The sequence below is a fragment of the Dicentrarchus labrax genome, unplaced genomic scaffold (genome assembly GCF_905237075.1).
Source record: "Dicentrarchus labrax unplaced genomic scaffold, dlabrax2021, whole genome shotgun sequence".
Lineage (NCBI taxonomy): Eukaryota > Metazoa > Chordata > Actinopteri > Moronidae > Dicentrarchus > Dicentrarchus labrax.
The window spans coordinates 22,934,964-22,958,617 of record NW_026136723.1 but is presented as its reverse complement, the minus strand read 5'-3'; the positions used below and the strand labels follow the sequence as shown (position 1 = coordinate 22,958,617).

Below are 23,654 nucleotides of genomic sequence, written 5' to 3'. Positions count from 1 at the left end.
GACCATGAAAAAGAAAAACGCCTTGTATTTCAATTTTAATTTTTGTATTTTAAAACTAAAATCAAATAACCACTCGTTTTCTGTTTTTTAATACCCGTTTCTGAAAGGAAAATCCAATGACCAGAACATACACGGACCAAATCCAATATTAACTCAGAGTGAGGGTTTCTTTAATGTCTAGGTCCGTGTATGTTTTGGTCATTGGATTTTCCTTTCAGAAACGGGTATTAAAAAACAGAAAACGAGTGGTTATTTGATTTTCGTTTTAAAATACAAAAATTAAAATTGAAATGCAAGGCGTTTTCTCTTTTATGGTCAAAAAGGGATGAGCGAAAATTTAAAAAATATTCGATTTTCATTTTCTATTTCATATAACAAAAAATAAAATCACTAGAAAAACAGAAACGGAAAAAGGCCTGTTTTTTCATATTCTGAGACCGGATGTTGTCATTTACAGGACGGTGCTGTGGAGAAGAAACAGTAGACTAGTAGACTGCGGTCAATCCAGCCGTGAGTCCGATCTCCGTGGTCAAATCAGCCGCACTTAAATTTAGAGTGTACAAGTATTCTCAGCATTATGGTAAATGCGGAGAAACAACGTATTTACTTCCGGTTTTCAAAATAAAGGTATTTAGAACAGTAAGCTATAATTAAAATATGTTACATTAAAGTGTTGTGCCCCTGATGAATAAAAAAACACTTTATATCAAGTATCTTTACTGCACCAGTGTGGAGAAATGCCAAAATAAAAGTCTCATATTTATGCCTCCAGAGATTGCATATTTGACCATATTTGAGGTTCTGTAAAAACACATTGCTCAGTGTTTCCTGGCTACTGATGGTAAATTTGACTTTTACACATATGAGACTACAAACATACTTAATATCAAGCATTTTTACTGTACCAATTTGAGGAAATTCAACAATAAAAGTCCATATTTGTACCTCCATGTGGCATATTTTCATATATATGAGCTACTGTAAAAACACTTTGCTCAATAATTCCTGGCTATGGATGGTATATTTGACTTCTACACATCTAAGACTACAAGTATACTTAATATCAAGAATTTTTACTGTACCAATGTGGAGAAATTGAAGAATAAAAACCCCATATTTATACTTCCAGATTCCATATTTTCTTATATTTGAGCTACTATAAAAACATATTGCTCAATATTTCCAGGCTATGGGTGAAGCATTTTCATTATACTTCAATAATGCTGCAGTAATCATGACAAAATTTCACACAAATGTTTAATAACATCTTGATAATATAAACACTAAACACAAAATCCTACACAATTCTAATTTGTTTACTTTTCGCACAAAATGCAATGCCAGTCCACATTCTTCTTATTTTGCAGCTCTGCTGTGTCCATTTGTAGGTAAAAGGAAAAAATAATTAGTTTTAACTTCAAAACACCATTGTACCTACTGTCTCTTCCTCACATATTATTTTTTATATTATTCAGTGTGACAGCTGTTGCAGGTGGTTCCACATTCAGTTTACATTTTTACAGTAGCTCAAATATAAGAAAATATGGAATCTGGAAGTATAAATATGGGACTTTTATTCTTCAATTTCTCCAAATTGGTACAGTAAAAATGCTTGATATTAAGTATACTTGTAGTCTTAGATGTGTAGAAGTCAAATATATCATCCATAGCCAGGAATTATTGAGCAAAGTGTTTTTACAGTAGCTCAAATATATGAAAATACCACTTGGAGGTACAAATATGGACTTTTATTGTTGAATTTCTCCAAATTGGTACAATAAAAATGCTTGATATTAAGTATGTTTGTAGTCTCATATGTGTAAAAGTCAAATATACCATCAGTAGCCAGGAGACACTGAGCAATGTGTTTTTACAGTACCTCAAATATGGTCAAATATGCAATCTCTGGAGGCATAAATATAAGACTTTTATTTTGGCATTTCTCCACACTGGTGCAGTAAAGATACTTGATATGAAGTGTTTTTTTATTCATCAGGGGCACAACACTTTAATGTAACATATTTTAATTATAGCTTACTGTTCTAAATACCTTTATTTTGAAAACCGGAAGTAAATACGCTGTTTCTCCGCATTTACCATAATGCTGAGAATACTTGTACACTCTAAATTTAAGTGCGGCTGATTTGACCACAGAGATCGGACTCACGGCTGGATTGACCGCAGTCTACTAGCCTACTGTTTCTTCTCCACAGCACCGTCCTGTAAATGACAACATCCGGTCTCAGAATATGAAACAACAGGCCTTTTTTCCGTTTTCTGTTTTCATTTATTATGAAATAGAAAATGAAAATCGAATATTTTTTTAAATTTCGCTCATCCCCTTTTGACCATGAAAAAGAAAAACGCCTTGTATTTCAATTTTAATTTTTGTATTTTAAAACGAAAATCAAATAACCACTCGTTTTCTGTTTTTTAATACCCGTTTCTGAAAGGAAAATCCAATGACCAGAACATACACGGTCCGTGTATGTTTTGGTCATTGGATTTTCCTTTCAGAAACGGGTATTAAAAAAACAGAAAACGAGTGCTTATTTGATTTTCGTTTTAAAATACAAAAATTAAAATTGAAATACAAGGCGTTTTTCTTTTCATGGTCAGAAAGGATGAGCGAAATTTAAAAATTGTTCGATTTTCATTTTCTATTTCATATAACAAAAAATAAAATCACTAGAAAACAGAAACAGAAAAGGCCTGTTGTTTCATATTCTGAGACCGGATGTTGTCATTTACAGGACGGTGCTGTGTAGAAGAAACAGTAGGCTAGTAGACTGCGGTCAATCCAGCCGTGAGTCCGATCTCCGTGGTCAAATCAGCCGCACTTAAATTTAGAGTGTACAAGTATTCTCAGCATTATGGTAAATGCGGAGAAACAGCGTATTTACTTCTGGTTTTCAAAATAAAGGTATTTAGAACAGTAAGCTATAATTAAAATATGTTACATTAAAGTCTTGTGCCACTGATGAATAAAAAAACTTTATATCAAGTATCTTTACTGCACCAGTGTGGAGAAATGCCAAAATAAAAGTCTCATATTTATGCCTCCAGAGATTGCATATTTGACCATATTTGAGGTACTGTAAAAACATATTGCTCAGTGTTTCCTGGCTACTGATGGTATATTTGACTTTTACACATATGAGAGTACAAACATACTTAATATCAAGCATTTTTACTGTACCAATTTGGAGAAATTGAAGAATAAAAGTCCCATATTTATACTTCCAGATTCCATATTTTCTTATATTTTTGAGCTACTGTAAAAACATATTGCTCAATATTTCCAGGCTATGGGTGAAGCATTTTCATTATACTTCAATAATGCTGCAGTAATCATGACAAAATTTCACACAAATGTTTAACATCTTGATAATATAAACACTAAACACTAAACACAAAATCCTACACAATTCTAATTTGTTTACTTTTCACACAAAATGCAATGCCAGTCCACATTCTTCTTATTTTGCTGCTCTGCTGTGTCCATTTGTAGGTAAAAGGGAAAAAGAATTAGTTTTAACTTCAAAACACCATTGTACCTACTGTCTCTTCCTCACATATTATTTTTTATATTATTCAGTGTGACAGCTGTTGCAGGTGGTTCCACATACAGTTTTTTTTTACAGTAGCTCAAATATAAGAAAATATGGAATCTGGAAGTATAAATATGGGACTTTTATTCTTCAATTTCTCCAAATTGGTACAGTAAAAATGCTTGATATTAAGTATGTTTGTAGTCTCATATGTGTAAAAGTCAAATACACCATCAGTAGCCAGGAAACACTGAGCAATATGTTTTTACAGTAGCTCAAATATGGTCAAATATGCAATCTCTGGAGGCATAAACATGAGACTTTTATTTTGGCATTTCTCCACACTGGTGCAGTAAAGATACTTGATATAAAGTGTTTTTTAATTCATCAGGGGCGCATAAAACACTTTAATGTAACATATTTTAATTATAGCTTACTGTTCTAAATACCTTTATTTTGAAAACCTATATACGCTGTTTCTCCGCATTTACCATAATGCTGAGAATACTTGTACACTGGACATTTAGGTGCGGCTGATTTGACCACGGAGATCGGACTCACGGCTGGATTGACCGCAGTCTACTAGCCTACTGTTTCTTCTACACAGCACGGTCCTGTAAATGACAACATCCGGTCTCAGAATATGAAAAAACAGGCCTTTTTTCTGTTTCTGTTTTCTAGTGATTTTATTTTTTGTTATATGAAATAGAAAATGAAAATCGAATAATTTTTTAAGTTCGCTCATCCCTTTTTGACCATCAAAAGAAAAACGCCTTGTATTTCAATTTTAATTTTTGTATTTTAAAACGAAAATCAAATAACCACTCGTTTTCTGTTTTTTAATATCCTTTTCTGAAAGGAAAATCCAATGACCAAAACATACACGGACCATACACGGACCTGTCTAGATAACAATTAGTACGGAGCCCCTAAAGGGACATGGGGGAGAAAGAAGTTAAGCACAGGCAGTTGTACTTCCTGTGCCTCTTGGCTCATTAACTGTGGTAAAGCCAGCCGTTACTCTGATCTCCGTGGTCAAATCAGCCTCACTACTTCGAGTGTTATATATATATATATATAAGTGTTATATTCTCAGCATTATGGTAATTGCGGAGAAACAGCGTATTCACTTCCGGTTTTCAAAATAAAGCTGTTAAGAACAGTAAACTATAATTCGAACCTACATTTAAAATAAAATATGTTACATTACATACAGTGCGAACCATGATGAATCAAAAACATACTTAATATAAAGCATTTTTACTGCACCAATGTGCAACGTGAGCACCAGATACTTTTCTCGTGAGCACCAGATACTTTTCTCGTGAGCACCAGAAAGTATCTCGTGCTCACGAGAAATGTTTCATTTTTTCCCCATGTCCCTTTAGGGGCTCCGTACAAAAAAGACTGAAAATGTGACATTTCTCAATTAATTTCTGATGAATTTACATCAACAGTTCTGAAAAAGCCTTTAATCCATAAATTCTGTTCTTTAAAACAATGATGAGATTTTATAAATCAATCCAGATAAATTTCACTTTAAAAAGAACAAACTCACAGGTAAAGCCGAGAGCGATGACAGCAGCTGCCAGGAGAGCACTGAGAACTACTATGACCACTCTCTCTGGTGTGACCTTTGACCCTCCATTTGACACTGGGTGTTGTTGGGAACCTGTTGACCAGCAGAAGATACAGACAAACCAGATGTAGTAGTGGAGGAAGTATTCAGCTCCTTCACTAGAGTACAAATATAATACTACACTGTAAAAATACTGCAAGTTAAAGTCATACATTGAAGATAAGTTGAGGCATCCACCACCCTTTTTCTTTCTCTCTTTCTTTCTTGGTCTTTCTCTTTCTGTCTCTCCACTCTATCTTTTCAGTATAGGGACATAAAGGTCATCATCTGCACTGATCTTGAATAATATTAATTTGAGGTCAAAGTTATTTTGTTGTTATTTACAACACCGGGGTTGTATAATGAAACTTAGATTATAGTTCCCTTTATGCTATTTGTAAGTTGCAGGCAGTGACTGTTTCTGTACCTTTTATTAGATGAGAGCTATAAATGTAACTTATATGATGTAATAGTCCTTTTTTAACAGTGGATGTATTTTTAAATGCACATTTTCCATCATGTAAAATCTATATTTAATATGCTCTGGAGGCAGAATATGTGACATATTAAAATAACGACCACAAACAACATAACAGTAATAATCTCTATATTTATTTTGTGTTGTGGCAGTTTTGTTTGTTTCTGTGTTGTCTGTATATATATGTGTGTGTGTGTGTGTGTGTGTGTGTGTGTGTGTGTGTGTGTGTGTGTGTGTGTGTTTGTCTATGTGTGTAGAGATTTGTAAATAGGCCACTTAATGACTTAACCATAATACTTTACTGTAAAATATTTTATTGAGTAAATTGTGTCAATAAAATCTTGCTGTTCTGAACTTTCTGTGTTTTAATAGTCTTATGTTTCTAGAGAACACTCCCTCAGCAGTCTGATGAAGAAAGCTCATTGAAGAATAAACGTTTTTATTCTGGAAAAGGTTAAAAATGCTGAGACAGGTTTGTTTCATGATGACCACTGACTGGAGGTCACAGTTCACCTTCTCGTTTATTAAACAGTGTTTTACCCACCAGGGAGCTCTGTGGATGGATGAGTCTTCAAGATCCTGACTTCAGAGTATGTGGGTTCAGCCTCTGAGGAAGCGGTCCCTGCGACACAAAACACAAAACCAAACTGCTGATGAAAGAGCTGCAAATATCTGCAGATAACTGATAAAGTGTGACATTAAACGTTAGATAGATAGATAGATAGATAGATAGATAGATAGATAGATAGATAGATAGATAGATAGATGTAGAGTTTTGGGCCTCGGTGCGGCCCGACCCCACTGACGACGCTCGATAAAGGATTATAGTCCGGTATAAAAGCTTTTTCCTGCGATCCCTGTCCAGCGCACCGCTAACGGGAGTCAACATCTGCAGCTTTAAACAGAAAGTCTGCCAGCTGACTTTACCGGAGCAACGTGATGTTAACACCGAGTCGTTAACTCTGCAGAGCAACGAGTGAAACGTATTTCCTCTTGCAACCTGCACCAGCGGACATCGCACAGCACAGACTGTTTGGACTCCAGAACCAGAACTCTGATCAGCCTGGCTCACAGGACCGCCAGCTGATCCATGCAGCCCACCCGCAACTCTTCAACAATTCATCTTCCTCCAGTGGACTGTCGGTAATGTATTGGGCATAGACAGATAATTTAACAGAGTAAACTGCTGAACAAGAACTGTTTATTACTGTTAATGTTACTGATGTGTTTTTATTATTCAGGTTATTGTGGTTATTATATTGTGTTGTTGTTCTGATTAAAGCAGGTTACTATAGTAACTGTAGTCTCTGAGACAGTGTTAAGGTGATGTTAGTTTAATGTTATGCTTCACACAAACACCGTCTTTGCATGCAACTAACTCCCTTTTAACGGCCCCGTTAATCTACGATCACACATACACACACACACCCCACACACACACACACACACACACACACACACACACACACACACACACACACACACACACACATATTCGGCCTAAACCTCAGCACACACGAGGAGAGGGAACTTAAACCTTCCCACTCCTTCATACTCTTTGTCTCTCACCAACACGTGTTTCAGGGGACAAAGGACACACACTTTTCTGGCGCGCAACCCCCCCCATGTGCGCACACAGAAACACACACACACACACACACACACACACACACACACACACACACACACACACACACACACACCTTTTCCTTTAAGTTAGATTGCACATTGTTTATTTTCCTCTGTTTGCGTTAGTTATCTCATTAATAAATGTTTATGGATGCTGGCCTATTTAATTTCGCATAAGAGTGGGTGATACAAAACTCTTCAATGCAGAGCTTCAAAGCCTTCAACTTTAATTATTGATAATAATTTTGGTTGTAGTTATTAATTTAATTATTAATCTGATTACTGAATTAATAGTTTAGTGTATTTCTATGAGACTGATCAATCAATTATTGGCTATCGTTTCCCTTATTTAAGGGTGGTGTCCCGAGGATCTTTAATATTAATTAAAGTAATTTTCTTATTATCTTTTGATAATTATAAACTTTGATAACCAAAATTAATTGATTACACTAATACAGTTAAACCACTGTAACACCCTACAAAGTGGTTCCCTACAGATAGATAGATAGATAGATAGATAGATAGATAGATAGATAGATAGATAGATAGATAGATAGATAGATATCTCATTAAAGACTCACCACTGGTGTTTCTCTTCGGTCTTGTGAACTTAACATCAGAGTACACTATTCCATCAGCCTCAGACATTTTACTGTTGTGACCCTCAGTGAGTCTGAAAGAAAACTAAATTCAAGTTCACAGCTAACTGTTAAAAAATCCTTCCTGCAAAATGAAGCATGGGGAGGGCTTTATGAAACATCTTCTTGACCGCAGTCAAACTTTTTATTCATTGGTTTGTTTGAATGTTTCCTGTTGTACAATGAATTCACAGATGGGGGGAAGGGATGATAATAACTATTTAAAGTTTGTAAGATCTGTAACTGAAAGATTTGTTTGAGAAATTACATCGTACTTCAAAATATGACATGTTTTGTCAAAAGTAAATTAATTAATCACTGCAACCAAATTGACTTTTTACTTTATCATCACTTAAAGGATTAGTTCAACATTTTGTGAAAATATGTTTCTCATCTTCCTCTAATTTATTGCAGAGTTAGAAGAGAAGATTTAAACCACTCTTATATCTGTAAACTACAGCCAGCGGCCTGTTAGCTTAGCTTAGCATAAAGACTGCAAACAGGGGGGAACAGCTAGCCTAGCTCTGTTCAAATGTAACATAATTCACATATCAGCACCTTTAATGGTCACTCATTATCACTGTAACTACCTGGAGTCTCCACTGGTTGCCTGGCAACCTCATCCTGACAACAAGACTCCAGGAAGTTACTCCTCCGGCCCAAGAAATAGTCTGGGACATAACGCCCTGTAAAACCACAGTGTTTCATTTTTACACTAAACAAGATATAATGTGTTAATAATTGAGCTTTAATTAATTAATCAATGTGTTGTTAAACAGTGACAGATGATGTAGCATACTGTACTTCTACAAGTTATAGTGATTATTATTTATTATTTTAAAGAAATCTTGAAATGTTGAGATTTTAAATAGAAAACATCCAACTGTAAAGGTTTTATTTTTGAAACATTTCATGGCCGCCTGCTTCACTTTCTGCTCTGATTACTTCTCCACACTGTTGTTGGTCTCTGACAGTGCAGAGGGCTGCATTAAATAATTCATAAAATGCCAGGGGTTCATCCCACAGCAAAGATAATGACCTAAAACATAAGTCCAAGCTATGCCAGAACTACTTTATGAAAAGAGAACAAGACGGTAAGTTTGAAAACATGGAGTAGCCAGCACAGTCACTAGACTTAAACCCCATTGAGTTGGTTTGGGATGAACTGGACAGAAGAGTGAAAGCAAAGCAACCTACAAGTGTCACACATCTATAGGAACTTGTGCAACAGAGTTGGGAAGAACTTCCTGAATAATATTTGATTTCCATTGTAGAAATAATGCCGCGAGTGTGTTCAGCTGTTATATCTGCCAAAGGTGGCGACTTTGATGACTCAAACGTTTAGAATACATTTTGGTTTTTATTTTTTTCATTTCAATTGTTTATTAGTTCCATGCTTTTATTTCAGAGTACAATGAGACATTGAACTGCATGAATTTCAATAAAACCGGGAAAAATCATGTTGTTCTAAAACTTCTGACCGTTAGTGTATTTATATTTAAATTGTTGTTGTGTTGTCAGACAACAGGAAATATATTGAGGTTTCCTGTTGGTTTAATGCAGCAGCAGCAGCAGCACTCTGCACTGTCAGAGACCAACAACAGTGCGGGAAAGTATCAGAGCAGAAGGTGAAACAGGTGGCCATGAAATGTTCAAAAAATCAGTTGGATGTTTTCTATTTAAAATCTTAACATTTCAAGATTTCTTTAAAACAATGAGTCTAACTTGTAGAAGAACAGTATGCGACATCATTTGTCATTGTTTTACAACACATTGTTGATTAATTAAAGCTCAATTATTAACACATTATATCTTGTTTATTTCATTGGTACAAAAACCAAAGTGTAAAACTGAAACCCTGTGGTTTTATAGGACGTTAAGTCCCGGGCTATTTCTTGGGTAACTTCCTGTAGTCTTGTCATCACCATGAGGTTGCTAGGCAACCAGTAGAGACTGCAGGAAATGACACTGTTATTTATAGAGCTTTAAAGGTGCTGATGGTTAATTTTGTTACGTTTCAACAGAGCCACACTAGCTGTTTCCAGTCTTTATACTAAGCTAAGCTGACAGGCTGCTGGCTGTAGTTTCCAGATATAAGTGTGGTGTCAATCTATTGTCTGACTCTCTGCAATAAAATAGAGGTTTGATGAGAAACATATTTCACAAAACGTTGAACTGATCCTTTGAGCGATGATAAAGTACAATGTCACTTTGGTGGCACTTTTGACACGTCATGTGTTGAATGACTGAAATGTTGTGCTGTACAATAAAATGGTGTGATAATTGCTGGGCTTAATGTTTTGAGAACTGCAACAGTGATACAGAATCTGTATTTGAGTAGCTTGCTTTAAAAAATAACATAAAAAAAGTTTTAGAAACTAATAAGGTTTTTTATTTGACTTATTTCTCAGCTTTTGGAACACCCATACATCTCTCTATATATATCTGTACCTTTTCTCACCTTATCCTCTCCAGCCTCCCAACAATGCTCAGGGTCAAAGGTTTTGCAGGTAAGTCTAAAGTCTTTGCACTCAAGTCCGAAGTCCTGATTCCTAAACCACATATAAATGCCTTGTTAGCAACATTATAATATATTAAAAAGGCCTTATGTCTGTGTGTGCTTTATTGTTTGACTTGGGATCCCAGTGTCGCTGAAAAATGTCCATCAAAAGTTTTCAGAGTCCAAGGTAATATGCTTGTTCATCTGAGAAACAGGCCAAAACCCAAATATAGTCAATTCATAGTGATATAAAACAACTCCAGAGGTTGAGACCAAAGATCAGGACCTTGGACAGCAGCATCATAAAGCACTAGGAAAGATTCAGCACCTTGGACAGAGGTAGCTAACATTACTAATTTACTGCTGCCAACAAACTCTTTACCTCTTCATTCCTAAAACTTAATTTTATTTTATTCTGTCTTTCAAATACAGTTTGTACAGCACTGACAATCCTCTATCTGTTTTGTTTATTTCACAACCCATTATCATGATCCCAGTTATAAGAACCTGGAGTTATCTTTGAACCAGCAGAACTTTAGTTTGAGTTACACATCTACAGCTAAACAGCCAATAAAATGTATTTTAGAAATACATTTAAAACAGATTTTTTATATTTGATTTTCATTTTGATTTGATTTTTAATTGATTTTGATACTCCACCCAAAGTAACATTCTGGTACAGGGAGATGTTTTAATGTGTTACCTTGTGAAAGGGTAAGTGTGGTCCTTTGGGACAATGAAGGTTCATTTTTCAAGATCCGAAACTCTCGAAGCTCAAACACACTCTGAGATGCTGATGCTCTGAGATATACATTTCTATTTGTTTAACTTTGATGTATATATGAGGGGACTGATTACATGTCATTATATGACATTGTAACTGTGAGCCTTGAGTTCTTTTTTTTTTAAATTGGTGTGATCACAGTTATATTTAAACCAGCAGAACTTTAGTTTGAGTCACATAATGAGAGTTATGTAGCAAATAATAAGAAATAAAATAGTTTAAAACTGAAATATAATTTATCTAATTTTATTTTGATGTCATTTAATTCAGTTTGAAACCGAACATAGTAAACCCACCCTCACCTTGTTACTGCGAATCACCATAGTGTTGAACACTGAGGCAACCGTGTGGCCCTGTAAGACCTGAAGTCCTACTTCATATTCAGGTTGAACGCTGTGCTACCAGTCGAACTGAGGCTGGTAACACAGAGTGTTCAACATGGATGTTTTTTTAGATTTATATTTTGAATTTGTAAGATAACGAATTAAAATGTGGGAGGAAACCGAAGCACTCGGAGAAAACCCAACGCCAGCACAGTGAGCACTCTGTACTCTCCACAGCAAGAAGGTCAAGGCTCAGAACTGAACCCTCACCTTGTTGCTGCGAATCCACAGTGTTGAACACTGAGGCACCTGTGTGGCCCAGTGAGACCTGAAGTCCTACTTCATATTCAGGTTGAACGCTGTGCTACCAGTCGAACTGAGGCTGGTAGCACAGAGTTTTCAACCTGGACATGAAGTAGGACTTCAGGTCCCACAAGACCCTTTTCCCAGCAGACACTGAGACTTGTCATAGCAGGAGCCTGGAAATAGCTCACCTAACTGTAATGTTGTGAGTTAGATGTGTTTGTTCTGCAATGAGAAAGTGTCTGCTGTGAAAAGGGTCTGTCCCACCCACCCGCCCTTTAGACTGCGGATGGTTACTCTTTGCTGTTACATTTGCAGCAGGTAGTAAATGGCTTGGCCATGGTCTTGAAAAGACACGTGAAAAATCTCTTAACGCAGGATTTCTTTGGTGTCACCAGATGTTTTTTTAGGGTCTCAATTATAAGTTTGTAGACCACTGTGTCCTGTGACAGCAGGCCCGTTCGGACGATCCCTGCGCTGCCAATATTCTTGCACAAGTCCTTGTGCACAGCCATCACTGTCTTTCGCATTTGGCGTTTGCTTTGGTTGACCACTTCACAGCCGGCAGTCTCCGCCCAGAGCATCTCTTTCAGAGGTTTGATGAAATCACCAGACGGTCTTTTCTGGTAATTTGTCTGAACGGGTTTTTTCATAATGTGGTTTACGAGCTTAGCCACCAGAAGACAGCAGCGGACTTTGTCCCACTCTTGGACAGGGCGTGCTGTGGCCTCACTCGCAGCTTCACCAGCTTTACTAACAGCTGGTTCATCAATACTTGAAGCTGGCTCTGCTTCAACCACCTGAATCAAACTGTCAGCAGCTTCATCACTGTCAGCAGCTTCATCACTGATAGCTGGTTCATCAGTGATGGAAGCTGGCTCTGCTTCAACCACCTGAGTTGAACTGTCAGCAGCTTCATCACTGATAGCTGGTTCATCAGTGATGGAAGCTGCTTTATCTTCAGCTACCTGTGTTAAAGTGTCGCTTTCCTGTCCTGTCGGCCCGTCTGTGAGTGTTGGCATCTTGACCAGAACTCCTTTAATTCTCTTCATTGCCATGCTCACGTGGTCCGCCCTCCTTTCATGCTGCTGGGCCTGCTTATTCAGCCATTCCCACATGAGTTTCATAAAAGAATCCACCTCGGTCTGGATCTGAAAGCGAAACTTCAGCCTGTGTCCTTTTTTTACGTAACGAATGATCAGCTCACTCAGTTGCAAAGTGGTCATTTCACGGTCACTGGAAATGTCCCCCACTATTTTTTTGTAGAGGCACTCAATATTTGTGCTCTTTCTCTTCTTTAACTGAGTTTCTTCTGGTGGGATCATATCTTTCACCACCTGATCCACCCCGTCAATTAGTTGCTGCAGTGGGGCATTTTCTGCAGTTGGTGGGAAGCAGTCATGTTTATTCCTTAGTTTTGCCAGAAGTCTAAGAAAGGACTCCTTGGCAAATTTCCGGACAAAAACTGCCTTAATTTTGCTGGCCACCTTTTCCCAGCAGGATAACCTGATGAATCTGGCGTCTGGTTTAGATGGTGTGCCATTTGTGTCCAATTGCAGCTCCTCGACGATGTCCTTGACGATGAGAGAGGCTGCCTCCTCTGTATTCTGGGAGGTGCTGGACTCGAGAAAGCTGTACTCCTCTTCTGACATGTCAACATCACAGTTGAGGGAACGGATATCCTCCACCTGTTCCCTCAGGATGGTCTGAACTGTCTTTGTAGTTGTTTCCACAAAGCTTTTCACCGATACAACGTCCGATGATGTGTCCACTTTTAAAGGCAGTACTGTGGTCTGCCATGACTCCTTAACTAAGATCTGCGTGCATTTGACTTTAGAAGCAGATCTTTTCAGCATCTTCCCCACGTGTTTTACTAGTGTCTTTAGTCTTTTAGGAAAGTAACGGGAGGCCGGTGGTTGGCTCCCCTCGCTGGCTGTGTTCAGGCGTTCTGTCACCTCTTTCACCAGGACGTCTGTGATCTTACCCGTGCTCGGGCAACTGATGCTCCCACCAGCCACCTCGGCAAAGGTATGTTCAATAGTGTCCCCTAGACACTCGCGGACTTGATCTTCTGATAACACACTCTTCTGCGATCCGTCAGCGCTAGAAGAGCTCCCAGATGGTTTGGGAGAAGTGTTATCTCTTTTCTGGAGGCTTGGCCTGAAAGCCTCATACATGTGAGTAGATATGGTATCGACCACATCTATGCACATTTCTGTTATTACAGTCTCAGTCTCCCTGTTTAGAGATCCGGACTGGAGCTCAGTCCACTGGGACGACGTCATTCTGCCCAGGATCATCTTGACGAGTGGACGAAGGGTCTCCGCTGTGGCCATTGGGATGGCTGGATCCATTTCTTTGGAATTTGCTGAGTTCATATCAGCTGTAGTGTATGTTGGTGTTTGTGGAACAAAGTGTATGTGCTCTGTAGAATCTCCAATAACTAAAGTGGATGTGGGTCCTGAGTTTATAGAAATCATGTTCGCTTTGAATCAAAGGAATGTTCCATCGGCTTTGTGACATCATGACATTCCAACAACTTCAAAGCAAAACAAAAAATTTAAAAAACATTCTGACGTTTAAATGATGACTACATGACCACTCGATAAACCCCGCCCCCAAACAGTGGCTGTCCAATCATAGCTTAGCAACGGTAACTATAGAAACAGTATGACAGATTGAGCAAACTTTTTAAAAAAAATAAATAATAACACTTTCTTCCATGCTGCTCCCAGCCATGTTCACATTTTGGACACGAGTCATCTTTGAAGAGATCACAGTAAAGACTTGAGTCAGGTGAAACAGATCACTGTTTATATTTGTGTGATTTGGAAGCAGCATGAACTTTGAGATGAACGAGTTTGAATCTGAGATTAGCTGAGACAATCAGACAGAGGCAACAGTTTTCTACTTCACAGGTATATATACTGCCAATCTGACTTCTTGTATCTGTCAATACATCACTGGTTCTTTAATCATCATCAGAGGATGCAAACATGGAAGAAAGGCAAAATCCATCACTTACTTTCTTTTACTACAGGAGGTTGTGGGCTGGTTTGCTGCACCGTGGTGTATGATTATACTTCACAGCGTCTCTCTGTTATAAAAATAATTTCACTTTCATCAGGATCGTCTTTTATTTATGAACCTGAACTTGAAACTCTTTCACAGTACAGTCAGTTGAGAGATAATTAACAGATCAATATCAGGGGCCATCTATCAAAACTGAAAACAATCTAGTTTTTATAAAATGTGACTTGCAGAGAGTTTTGGACTAAATCTTTTAGACAGTTTCAAACACAATCTGAGATGTGAGATGTCACATTCTAAAAGGATCTTGCAATGTTGCAAAATGTAGTTTAAAGTAGACTTTTAACTTGTAGATTGAACCTTTTTTTGATTGAACAGTTTCAAACACAAACTATGACAAACTTAATTATTGAGCTTTAATGAGTCAACAGTGTTGTGAAATGTGCAGATTTTAAATAGAAATCAACAAAACAAACTTGTGTTTGATACATTTCATGGCCACCCTACATCACTTGCTGTTCTGATGACTTTTCCACACTATTGTTGGTCTATGACAGTGCAGAGGACTGCTGCTGCATTAGACCGACAGGACAAGCGACATTTAACATTTCTAACAAACAACATTTTGAAATATATCTCTTCTTCTTGGTCTGTTCCTCTTTTGTTCTCTTCACTTCTTCTCTTCACTCCATTTTTACAGAGAGAAACCTCAAACCTCTTGAATACACATAATGTCTTTGGCTGTTTAACAACCTTTGACTGTTCAGGCTTTTCTCTGAATCTTTTGGTACTAGTTGAATATGCAAATCTATTTACTGACTGAATAGTTTTAAAGTATCTGTCTAAGTATATTTAAATTTAAATGGACAGGAATCTATTCCAAGTGATGAACTTGTGAAGAAACTAAACCTCAAACCTAGCTAAATGTATTGAAACAGATCATTAGTGACTTTGTTTATTGATTCATCAGACGATATCGGGGAGACTTTCCCCCATTCTTTATTGTACTCATTTAACATTCTATAAATAATTATTTTATGTGACAAATACTTAATCAGTGGCTCTAATGTGTATCCAAGCAGTGGTGGAAGAAGCACTCTGAATGTTACTTGAATAAAAACAGACATACTTAAGAAGTAAAAAGTTGAGTTTAATTTGTTTACTGGAAAACAACAACTACAAGGTTACAATTAAAAACAGATTATTATTATTGACTTAGTGTTCCCCAGAAATTTCATATTTTGTTCAACTGAGATGTCTCACCCAATACTGAGGAAATACCAATCTATGTCAATGTAATTTTGTGAGCACTGTCAGGGGATTTTATCTCTTATTTTCAAATTATTTTCAATTTATTTCCATTTGTTAAAGAAAACAGAAGTGTGACTCCTACTTTGAATGTGAACAGTTTAGTAGCACACAGACATATACTTCTGAATTTATAATTAAAATCAAGATTGTATGTTTAATTCTTTGTCCATGATTCAGTCTAAATGCGCAGACTTTTATTTTGAAATAAATCAGATTAACTTGGATTTACAGTGTATTGTAGCGTTTTTTGGTCAAGTACAGCATTAGTTGTTGTTCTAATCACGATATTTACATGCTTTCTGTATGTAATCTTTCCCCATTGGAAACTATCCTATTCACCACTACTGCAAAATGCATAATTCTAATTATTAGGTGTGTTTTCAGTCAGTAAACATTATTTTCAGGTTTTCAAATTGTTGCAGACCGATGCATTGCAAATTTCTACCTGTCTCGTTGTGAATCTTTGGTCTGAACTGGCCTTTAGATCACATGTTGTCAACTTGTGAAACACTGAACAACTTGTGATACGTGTCATGTAAATGTGAAAGCCCATTTCCACCAACGTGTTAAAAAAAAGATTCATTATAATAAGAAACCTTCTCAAAATGTTGCCATAGAATCTCAAAATCAAGTCAAAATATTGAGAAAGTTTGTCAATATTTTGAGGTATTAATTTGCTGTGTCTCAAATCGAATACTTCCGTTAGTACACTTCTGTGTAGTACACTATGCACACTATACGTACTGTAGCGCACTTACTGGAAATGACGATCGCAACATTTTTACATTTATTGTTAGATACTAAATCCTTATTGTGAGATACAAAGTAATTATTTTGAGATACTAAATACTTATTGTGAGATAATAGGTCATTATTGTGAGATAAGTCATTATTGTGAGATACTATGTCATTATTGTGAGATACTAAATCATTATTTTAAGATACTAAATACTTACCGTGAGATACTAAGTCATTATTGTGAGATAATAGGTAATTATTGTGAGATAAGTCATTATTGTGAGATAATAGGTCATTATTGTGAGATAAGTCATTATTTTGAGATACTAAATACTTATTGTGAGATAATAAGTAAATATTTTAAGAAAGTTTCTCATGATGATTACAGAATCCTTTTTTTGGGTCACATTGATTCATTCCATATATTCAAGAATTCATTCCATACATTCAAGAATTCATTCCATATATTCAAGAATTCATTCCATATATTCAAAGATTAATTCCTTATATTCAAGAATTCATTCCATATATTCAAAGATTAATTCAATATATTCAAGGTTCATTCAATATATTCAAGGATTCATTCAATATGTTCAAGGATTCATTCCATATATTCGAGGATTCATTCATTATATTCAAGGATTCATTCAATATGTTCAAGGATTCATTCCATACATTCAAGGATTCATTCAATATATTCAAGGATTCATTCAATATGTTCAAGGATTCATTCAATACATTCAAGGATTCATTCAATATGTTAAAGGATTCATTCCATACATTCGAGGATTCATTCAGTATATTCAAGGATTCATTCAATATGTTCAAGGATTTATTCCATACATTCAAGGATTCATTCAATATATTCAAGGATTCATTCAATATGTTCAAGGATTCATTCAATATATTCAAGGTATCATTCAATATGTTCAAGGATTCATTCAATATGTTCAAGGATTCATTCAATATGTTCAAGGATTCATTCCATACATTCAAGGATTCATTCAATATATTCAAGGATTCATTCAATATGTTCAAGGATTCATTCAATATATTCAAGGATTCATTCAATATATTCAAGGATTCATTCAATATATTCAAGGATTCATTCAATATGTTCAAGGATTCATTCAATATATTCAAGGATTCATTCAATATATATTCAAAGATTAATTTCCTAAACGGCATGCCATACAATGTATACGTATATAAATATTTGACCTGCCTGGCATCCCATACATGGTGGCTCTGTGGCTCCACCAATGGCCGCGGTGGGCGGGACTATAACAACCACACAGGATCATTACAAACACAGCAGCTGCTCAACTATGTGGCAGTTATTTTTACTTTAAAAGACCAACGCGTTGTTGTTGTTCCTCGAGCCATGCCCGCAACGTTTTAACACTCCTATTCTTCTGGGGAGGGGGTTCACAGTTCAACCCCGTTGCTCAAAGTGTGGGCAACTTTTCCGTGTGTGTCTTCAATGGGTTGAAGACTGTGGAGCCGCTTTTGGGAGGGAAGTAACGGTAGACGACGTTAGCCGAATATTAGCTCCCCCCCCAAAGCAGCAACAGGTCGGTCGGTTGGTCAACGGTTAGTCAACGGTTAGTTAACGGTTAGTTAACGGCTGAACCGGTGATGGAGCGCGCGACTTTTTCAAAGTATTCCTGGATCGATTTCGTGTTCTCGGTGATCGGGGTGTGCACTTTCCTGGTGGACTGGGGCTCGGACGTGTGGGTGGCCACCGAGTTTTACCTCCGCGGGGACTTTTTCTGGTTCGGGGTGCTGGTCGGCCTCATGGTCCTGTCGTCGGTCGTGGTCCAGATGTTCAGCTGGTTCTGGCTCAAGTACGACCGGGAGCTGCCCGGGTTCAGTGCGCAGACCGGAGGAGGGACCGTGCTCTTCGGCGACCGAGTGAGGCTCTCCTGCCTGTTACATGTGCTGCAGCTGGGCTTCCTCTGCAGGTAGTGTTACGGTTCCCACACAGGGCAGCACCAATACTAAATCAATATCTGCAAATATTGATACACTTTATTAATATTTTAACTTAATATCTAAAAAATAATGAGAAACTTTGTAAATATTTTAACTTAATATCTTAAAATAAGGATAAACTTGATCAATATTTTCACTTAATAGTAATAGTATCTTAAAATAATGATAAACTTTGACATAATATCTCAAAATAATGTTAAATTTGATCAATATTTTCACTTAATATTTCAAAATAATGATCAATATTTTCACTTAATAGTAATAGTATCTTAAATAAATGCTAAACTTGAAAAATATTTTGACTTAGTATCTCAAAAATAATGACTAAGTAAAGTCAAAACAGCTTTATAATGAAGTAAGATATAATAAAATTAAAGTTAAACGCCCAACCGGAAGATAAGCAGTGTTGTAAATTGATGTAAGAATTGTGTAAGAAAACATGTTTTCAGACTCACAGAAAACTGTACATCATAATCATTTTAATATTTTTGTCAGTGCAAATTAAAATTTGTGATGCAAAAATGGTCACTAATCATGAATCATATCACAATATCTGTCATAATAGTTGCAGTTAGATGTTTTGAGCACATTTAGCCTTATAGTGGATATTTTGTAGATGCATTGGGAGAGATTATACAGTCTTTATAGTCAATGAATTATCAAACTAGGATCACTATAGATTACAATCAATAAAAAGGACCAACCCTATACAACCTTTTCACAGCAGCCATTATTTTTACATGAAACAGTAGGGTAAACACTGGCGTTGTTCCGCCCCTGTTGTTCCAACTTGTGATGAAAAATCACCTGAAAAATGTGATAAAAGTTAAAATAAGATTTGTGTTTGTAAAAACAATCATTAAAATAATGTAGCTGATCACTTTGTTGTTTGCTCAAACCTCATTTAAAATGTTAAAGTTTATATTCTCGATGGAATAAATAAAACAACAAACAAACAAACGTGTTTAACTGCGGCTTTAAATACTCGTCTGACTACTGAGATTTCTTCACATGTGGAAAGTTTCAACAATGAGTTACATGAAATCAAACGCCACAGCCTGTGTGACGCAAACACACTTTAACAAACGCTCTCCAGAGAGATTCCCAGGCTCAGGAGTGTTTCTCTCTCTGTAGATAAAAACTGGATGTTCCTCCAGAGGGGTTCAGGCAGGCAGGTGGGTAATAACATGTGACAGGTGCTGTGAGCGTGAATGTACATGTGAGGTGTGACAACTTGTAAATCCAGTATCGCCACGAGAGAGACGAATGTTTTAAAATGCTCAATAATGTTTTAATGAAAGCACAAAATATGGGTGAGTCCGTGTTGTGAATCTGTGTGTGTGTGTGTGTGTCCGTTCATCCATGCAGGCACATCTCCGCCATACGTCAAGGCTTCAGAGTCTGGTGGTGGAAGCAGGAAGGGTCCGAGTACGCCGTTTACCTGACCCACGACCTCAGCATGCTCCGGCTCATCGAGACTTTCTGCGAGAGTGCTCCTCAGCTCACCCTGATGATCTACGTCATGCTGTGCACACACAAGGCCAGGACGGTTCAGTGTGAGTTTAATTTAACTTACTTTAACCCCCCAAAAGAACTCAAATAAATCAACAATTGTGGGTAGTGTTCTGTGTGTGAATGTAGCTACACAGCTGAGGTTGTAAGAGCACGCTATCTAGGTCGTGGTAAGTCAACGCACGCCACAAGTGTCTGCGTACGCTTCCTCTTGGTTTGCAACGCTGATGGTTTAACTTGTGTGTTTGCAGTCGTGAGCATCGCTGCATCAACCACTTCCATAGCCTGGATGGTGGTGGATTACCACCGCTCGCTGCGCTCCTTCCTCCCAGACAAAGCCAAGCAGGGCTGGGGTTCCTCGTTGATCTACTTCCTGTGGAACTTGCTGCTAATTGCCCCGCGCGTGGCCGCCCTCGCCCTCTTCTCCTCTGTCCTGCCCGGCTACATCGCCGCCCACCTCCTGCTGCTGTGGTTCGTGTTTTTGTTGTGGGCGTGGCGACAGAGGACTGACTTCATGGACAGCGTGGGTGGGGAGTGGCTCTACCGGGCCACCATAGGGCTCATCTGGTACTTCAGCTGGTTTAATGTCGCAGAGGGTCGCACCAGAGGCAGGAGCATCATCTACCACACCTTCATCACCACCGATGGAGGGATCCTGCTGGCCACCTGGTGGTGCTACAGGGACGCCGTCCAGACGGAGCCGTACGCCCTCCCTCTGCTCATCACTCTGCCTTTCACCTACCTCCTGGGACTGCTCTTCAAAGCCGTCTACTACTGCTGCTTCCACCCCAAGCTGTGGAGGCCCCCCGTGAGGGACCCGGGACTGCCCGTTGATCTGCCCGATGCAGAAGTGTCCTTCAGAGACTTTTCCATCCAGGACGGCACCCTGTCCTCCCAGCTCCTCAACAAACGGATGGCCTGCCACGCCACTCATTTCTACTCAGAGCGCAAGGTCATTAGAAACACTGAGAGCACGAAGAGAGCGGAGTCGTCGCATCTGTGATCAATGTTGATCAATCAATGTTACCTTCTAGTGATAAAACAACAATCTCTATCTCTACACTGTCGCCTGTTTGTGCTGCACCAGATGTTCAGTATGCTTCAGAGGCCGACCGATCAGAGCATGTGAGTGGAGAGCTGAGAATTTCTGCTCCTCACTCACGGAACTGTTTGTTGTTCAAAGACTCACAGATTTCACCTCACAAAAATTAAGAAAAGCTTCTCAGTGTTTTCATTTTATTGTTAAACCCTGTTTAAGCTGTACGATGCAGCTTCATGTGTAATGCCGGGGATCAGACACAGACAGCAGGAGAAAAGCCTCTCGCTGCAGATCATCACAGGATGGTCCTTTTAAACTTTACTGTTGCAGAAGAAGCGACACCCCGCTTATACACATGATTCATGAAGTTATTATAAATATGTTATAAAGAATCTCTATAAACAGCCAAGCTCGAGCTCACATGGGAATTACCAATGACTGGAACGATCCTGGTGTCGTACCAGCTAAAGGCAACTGGAGTGAAACTGGAGCGCGAGATAAGGATCCGCTCTAGCTTTTTTTTTTTTTTTTAAATCCACTCTTTGTGCTCCATCCGAAATCTTCGCACTCTGCTCACACGCTCTGCGATCGATATATCGGTTGGCCGATATTAACGGCCGATATTGGACTATCACGGACATATTGGTATCAGTGTCGTCTGACGTGCCGATATGAACTGCATTTAATTATATGATGCAAAAATGATTGTAGTTTTTACAGTACTGATGTTTTAGCTATTCTATTTTTTATTTATTCTTTATTTCTAGAATTGGTTGACAATGTAACCTTTATGTTAACATGTTAAAGAATATTTAACTTAAATATTCTTTAATAGAGTTATTTTTGTTTATGAAAGCAGCATTCTGGGTTTAAAATCTTTCTTATTTTCAATTTAATTTGTGACTTTTCTCCTTAAAAATTGGTCTAAAACGACACATATTGGGCTGTAGTACACAATGAACCAAAACACAGGCTCAAAGACATGGAACTAAGATTGGTTTCAACATTAATAGTAATGACAGAAAGATATTATAAATCAAATTGACACAAATACCAAATAAAAATCCAATGTTGCCTTAAACCTTTCCACCATACTTCATAGACAATCTCTGTTTACAGATATGTCTGTCATATCTTTAAACTCTACTTGAAACTTGAGTAACGTGTTATGCTAGTCAATAAACTAACAAAGGGAAGTTGTTAGTTAATCTTTATACATTTTCTCCAAAGCTAATGTTGTAATCTGTTCACGTAGAGTCAGTTTGTACATGTTTAGAAAAAGACAACCTGTCATACAAACCATATGACTGTTTGTTGTTGCTGTCGTGTGAACACCTGCGGAAAAAGAAAACAACCTTGTTTCTTGACAACAAGGTAAACAATGAATAAATAAATATACGTTATCTGTAATATTTAATGATAATAATAGTTATAATAGGGGTTGAGTTACCCCTGACGGTTTTCTCAATTTATGTAGCTTATGTCAAAATTTGAATTCATTTGCAACTTGGTTTTCTGAGGTTTTTACATGACAGCAATGAGTATCTGTTTTGTGTTTTTGGGTTAATGTTACAGCTGCTACAGGAACCTGTTGAAGGACTTTGAATGTAGATTTGACTATAAGTTCTCCTTTAATCACTGCTATGTCCTGTCGCTGTGCCAAACAGCTCTTTTAGACCAGTTTTTACCAACATATTTGTGGCGTTGTCAGAAGTGTTCGTACATATTGAACTACAGGTGACTGCTGTCATATAGGTACAAACCACGGTGTTACTGCTTGTTCATCCAGTGTTTGTTTAGCTTGTTTAAATATGTGAGACCTCTCGATCAGAGCACACCTTTCTCTCTCTGCTGTGAGGAAAACTGTGCTACACATAGACGCAGTGTTTCAGACAGAGTATGTTTTATTTAATGTTATGTTAGTTCAAGGTTGTTTAATGTTAAAGTTCCTGCAGATGTTCATACATGTTGATGTCGTAGAGCCACTTCTTCGCCACACACAATCTGCTGAAACCAAAAGTCAAGGCCACTGCTGGTTGTTAATCTTTTACCTCATTTGCCATGTGCAATTATTATTAAAGTGGTAACTCTGTTTTATTATCTGTTTTAACTTGTGTTTCTCTGTCGACACCTGATGAACTGTGTAGTGTTGTTGTTAAAGGGATAGCATTCAAGTGGTGTGTACGTAAACTGGTAATGACCACA

General features: G+C 37.6%; 2 protein-coding genes across 4 annotated transcripts in view; one reads left to right on the top strand and one right to left on the bottom strand.

Annotated features, from left to right (window-relative positions):
* LOC127358192 (hepatic lectin-like) overlaps nt 1–7,971 on the bottom strand; it is a 30,968-nt gene extending 22,997 nt beyond the window's left edge. For all 3 annotated transcript variants that reach the window (XM_051391113.1, XM_051391112.1, XM_051391114.1), the window contains exons 1-3: nt 7,858–7,971; nt 6,192–6,269; nt 5,110–5,223 (exon numbers count right to left, since the gene is read on the bottom strand). In XM_051391113.1, coding sequence (XP_051247073.1) covers nt 5,110–5,223; nt 6,192–6,269; nt 7,858–7,924 — 259 coding nt within the window. In that variant the 5' untranslated portion in view covers nt 7,925–7,971. The remainder of the gene's footprint in view (nt 1–5,109; nt 5,224–6,191; nt 6,270–7,857) is intronic.
* Nucleotides 7,972–18,204: 10,233 nt separating this feature from the next.
* xkr8.3 (XK related 8, tandem duplicate 3) lies at nt 18,205–23,559 on the top strand. Its single transcript, XM_051391104.1, has 3 exons — nt 18,205–18,867; nt 20,267–20,454; nt 20,662–23,559. Exons 1-3 carry the CDS (start codon nt 18,542–18,544, stop codon nt 21,411–21,413), a joined length of 1,266 nt encoding a protein of 421 aa, XP_051247064.1. The 5' UTR covers nt 18,205–18,541; the 3' UTR covers nt 21,414–23,559.
* The last annotated feature ends 95 nt before the right edge of the window (nt 23,560–23,654 follow it).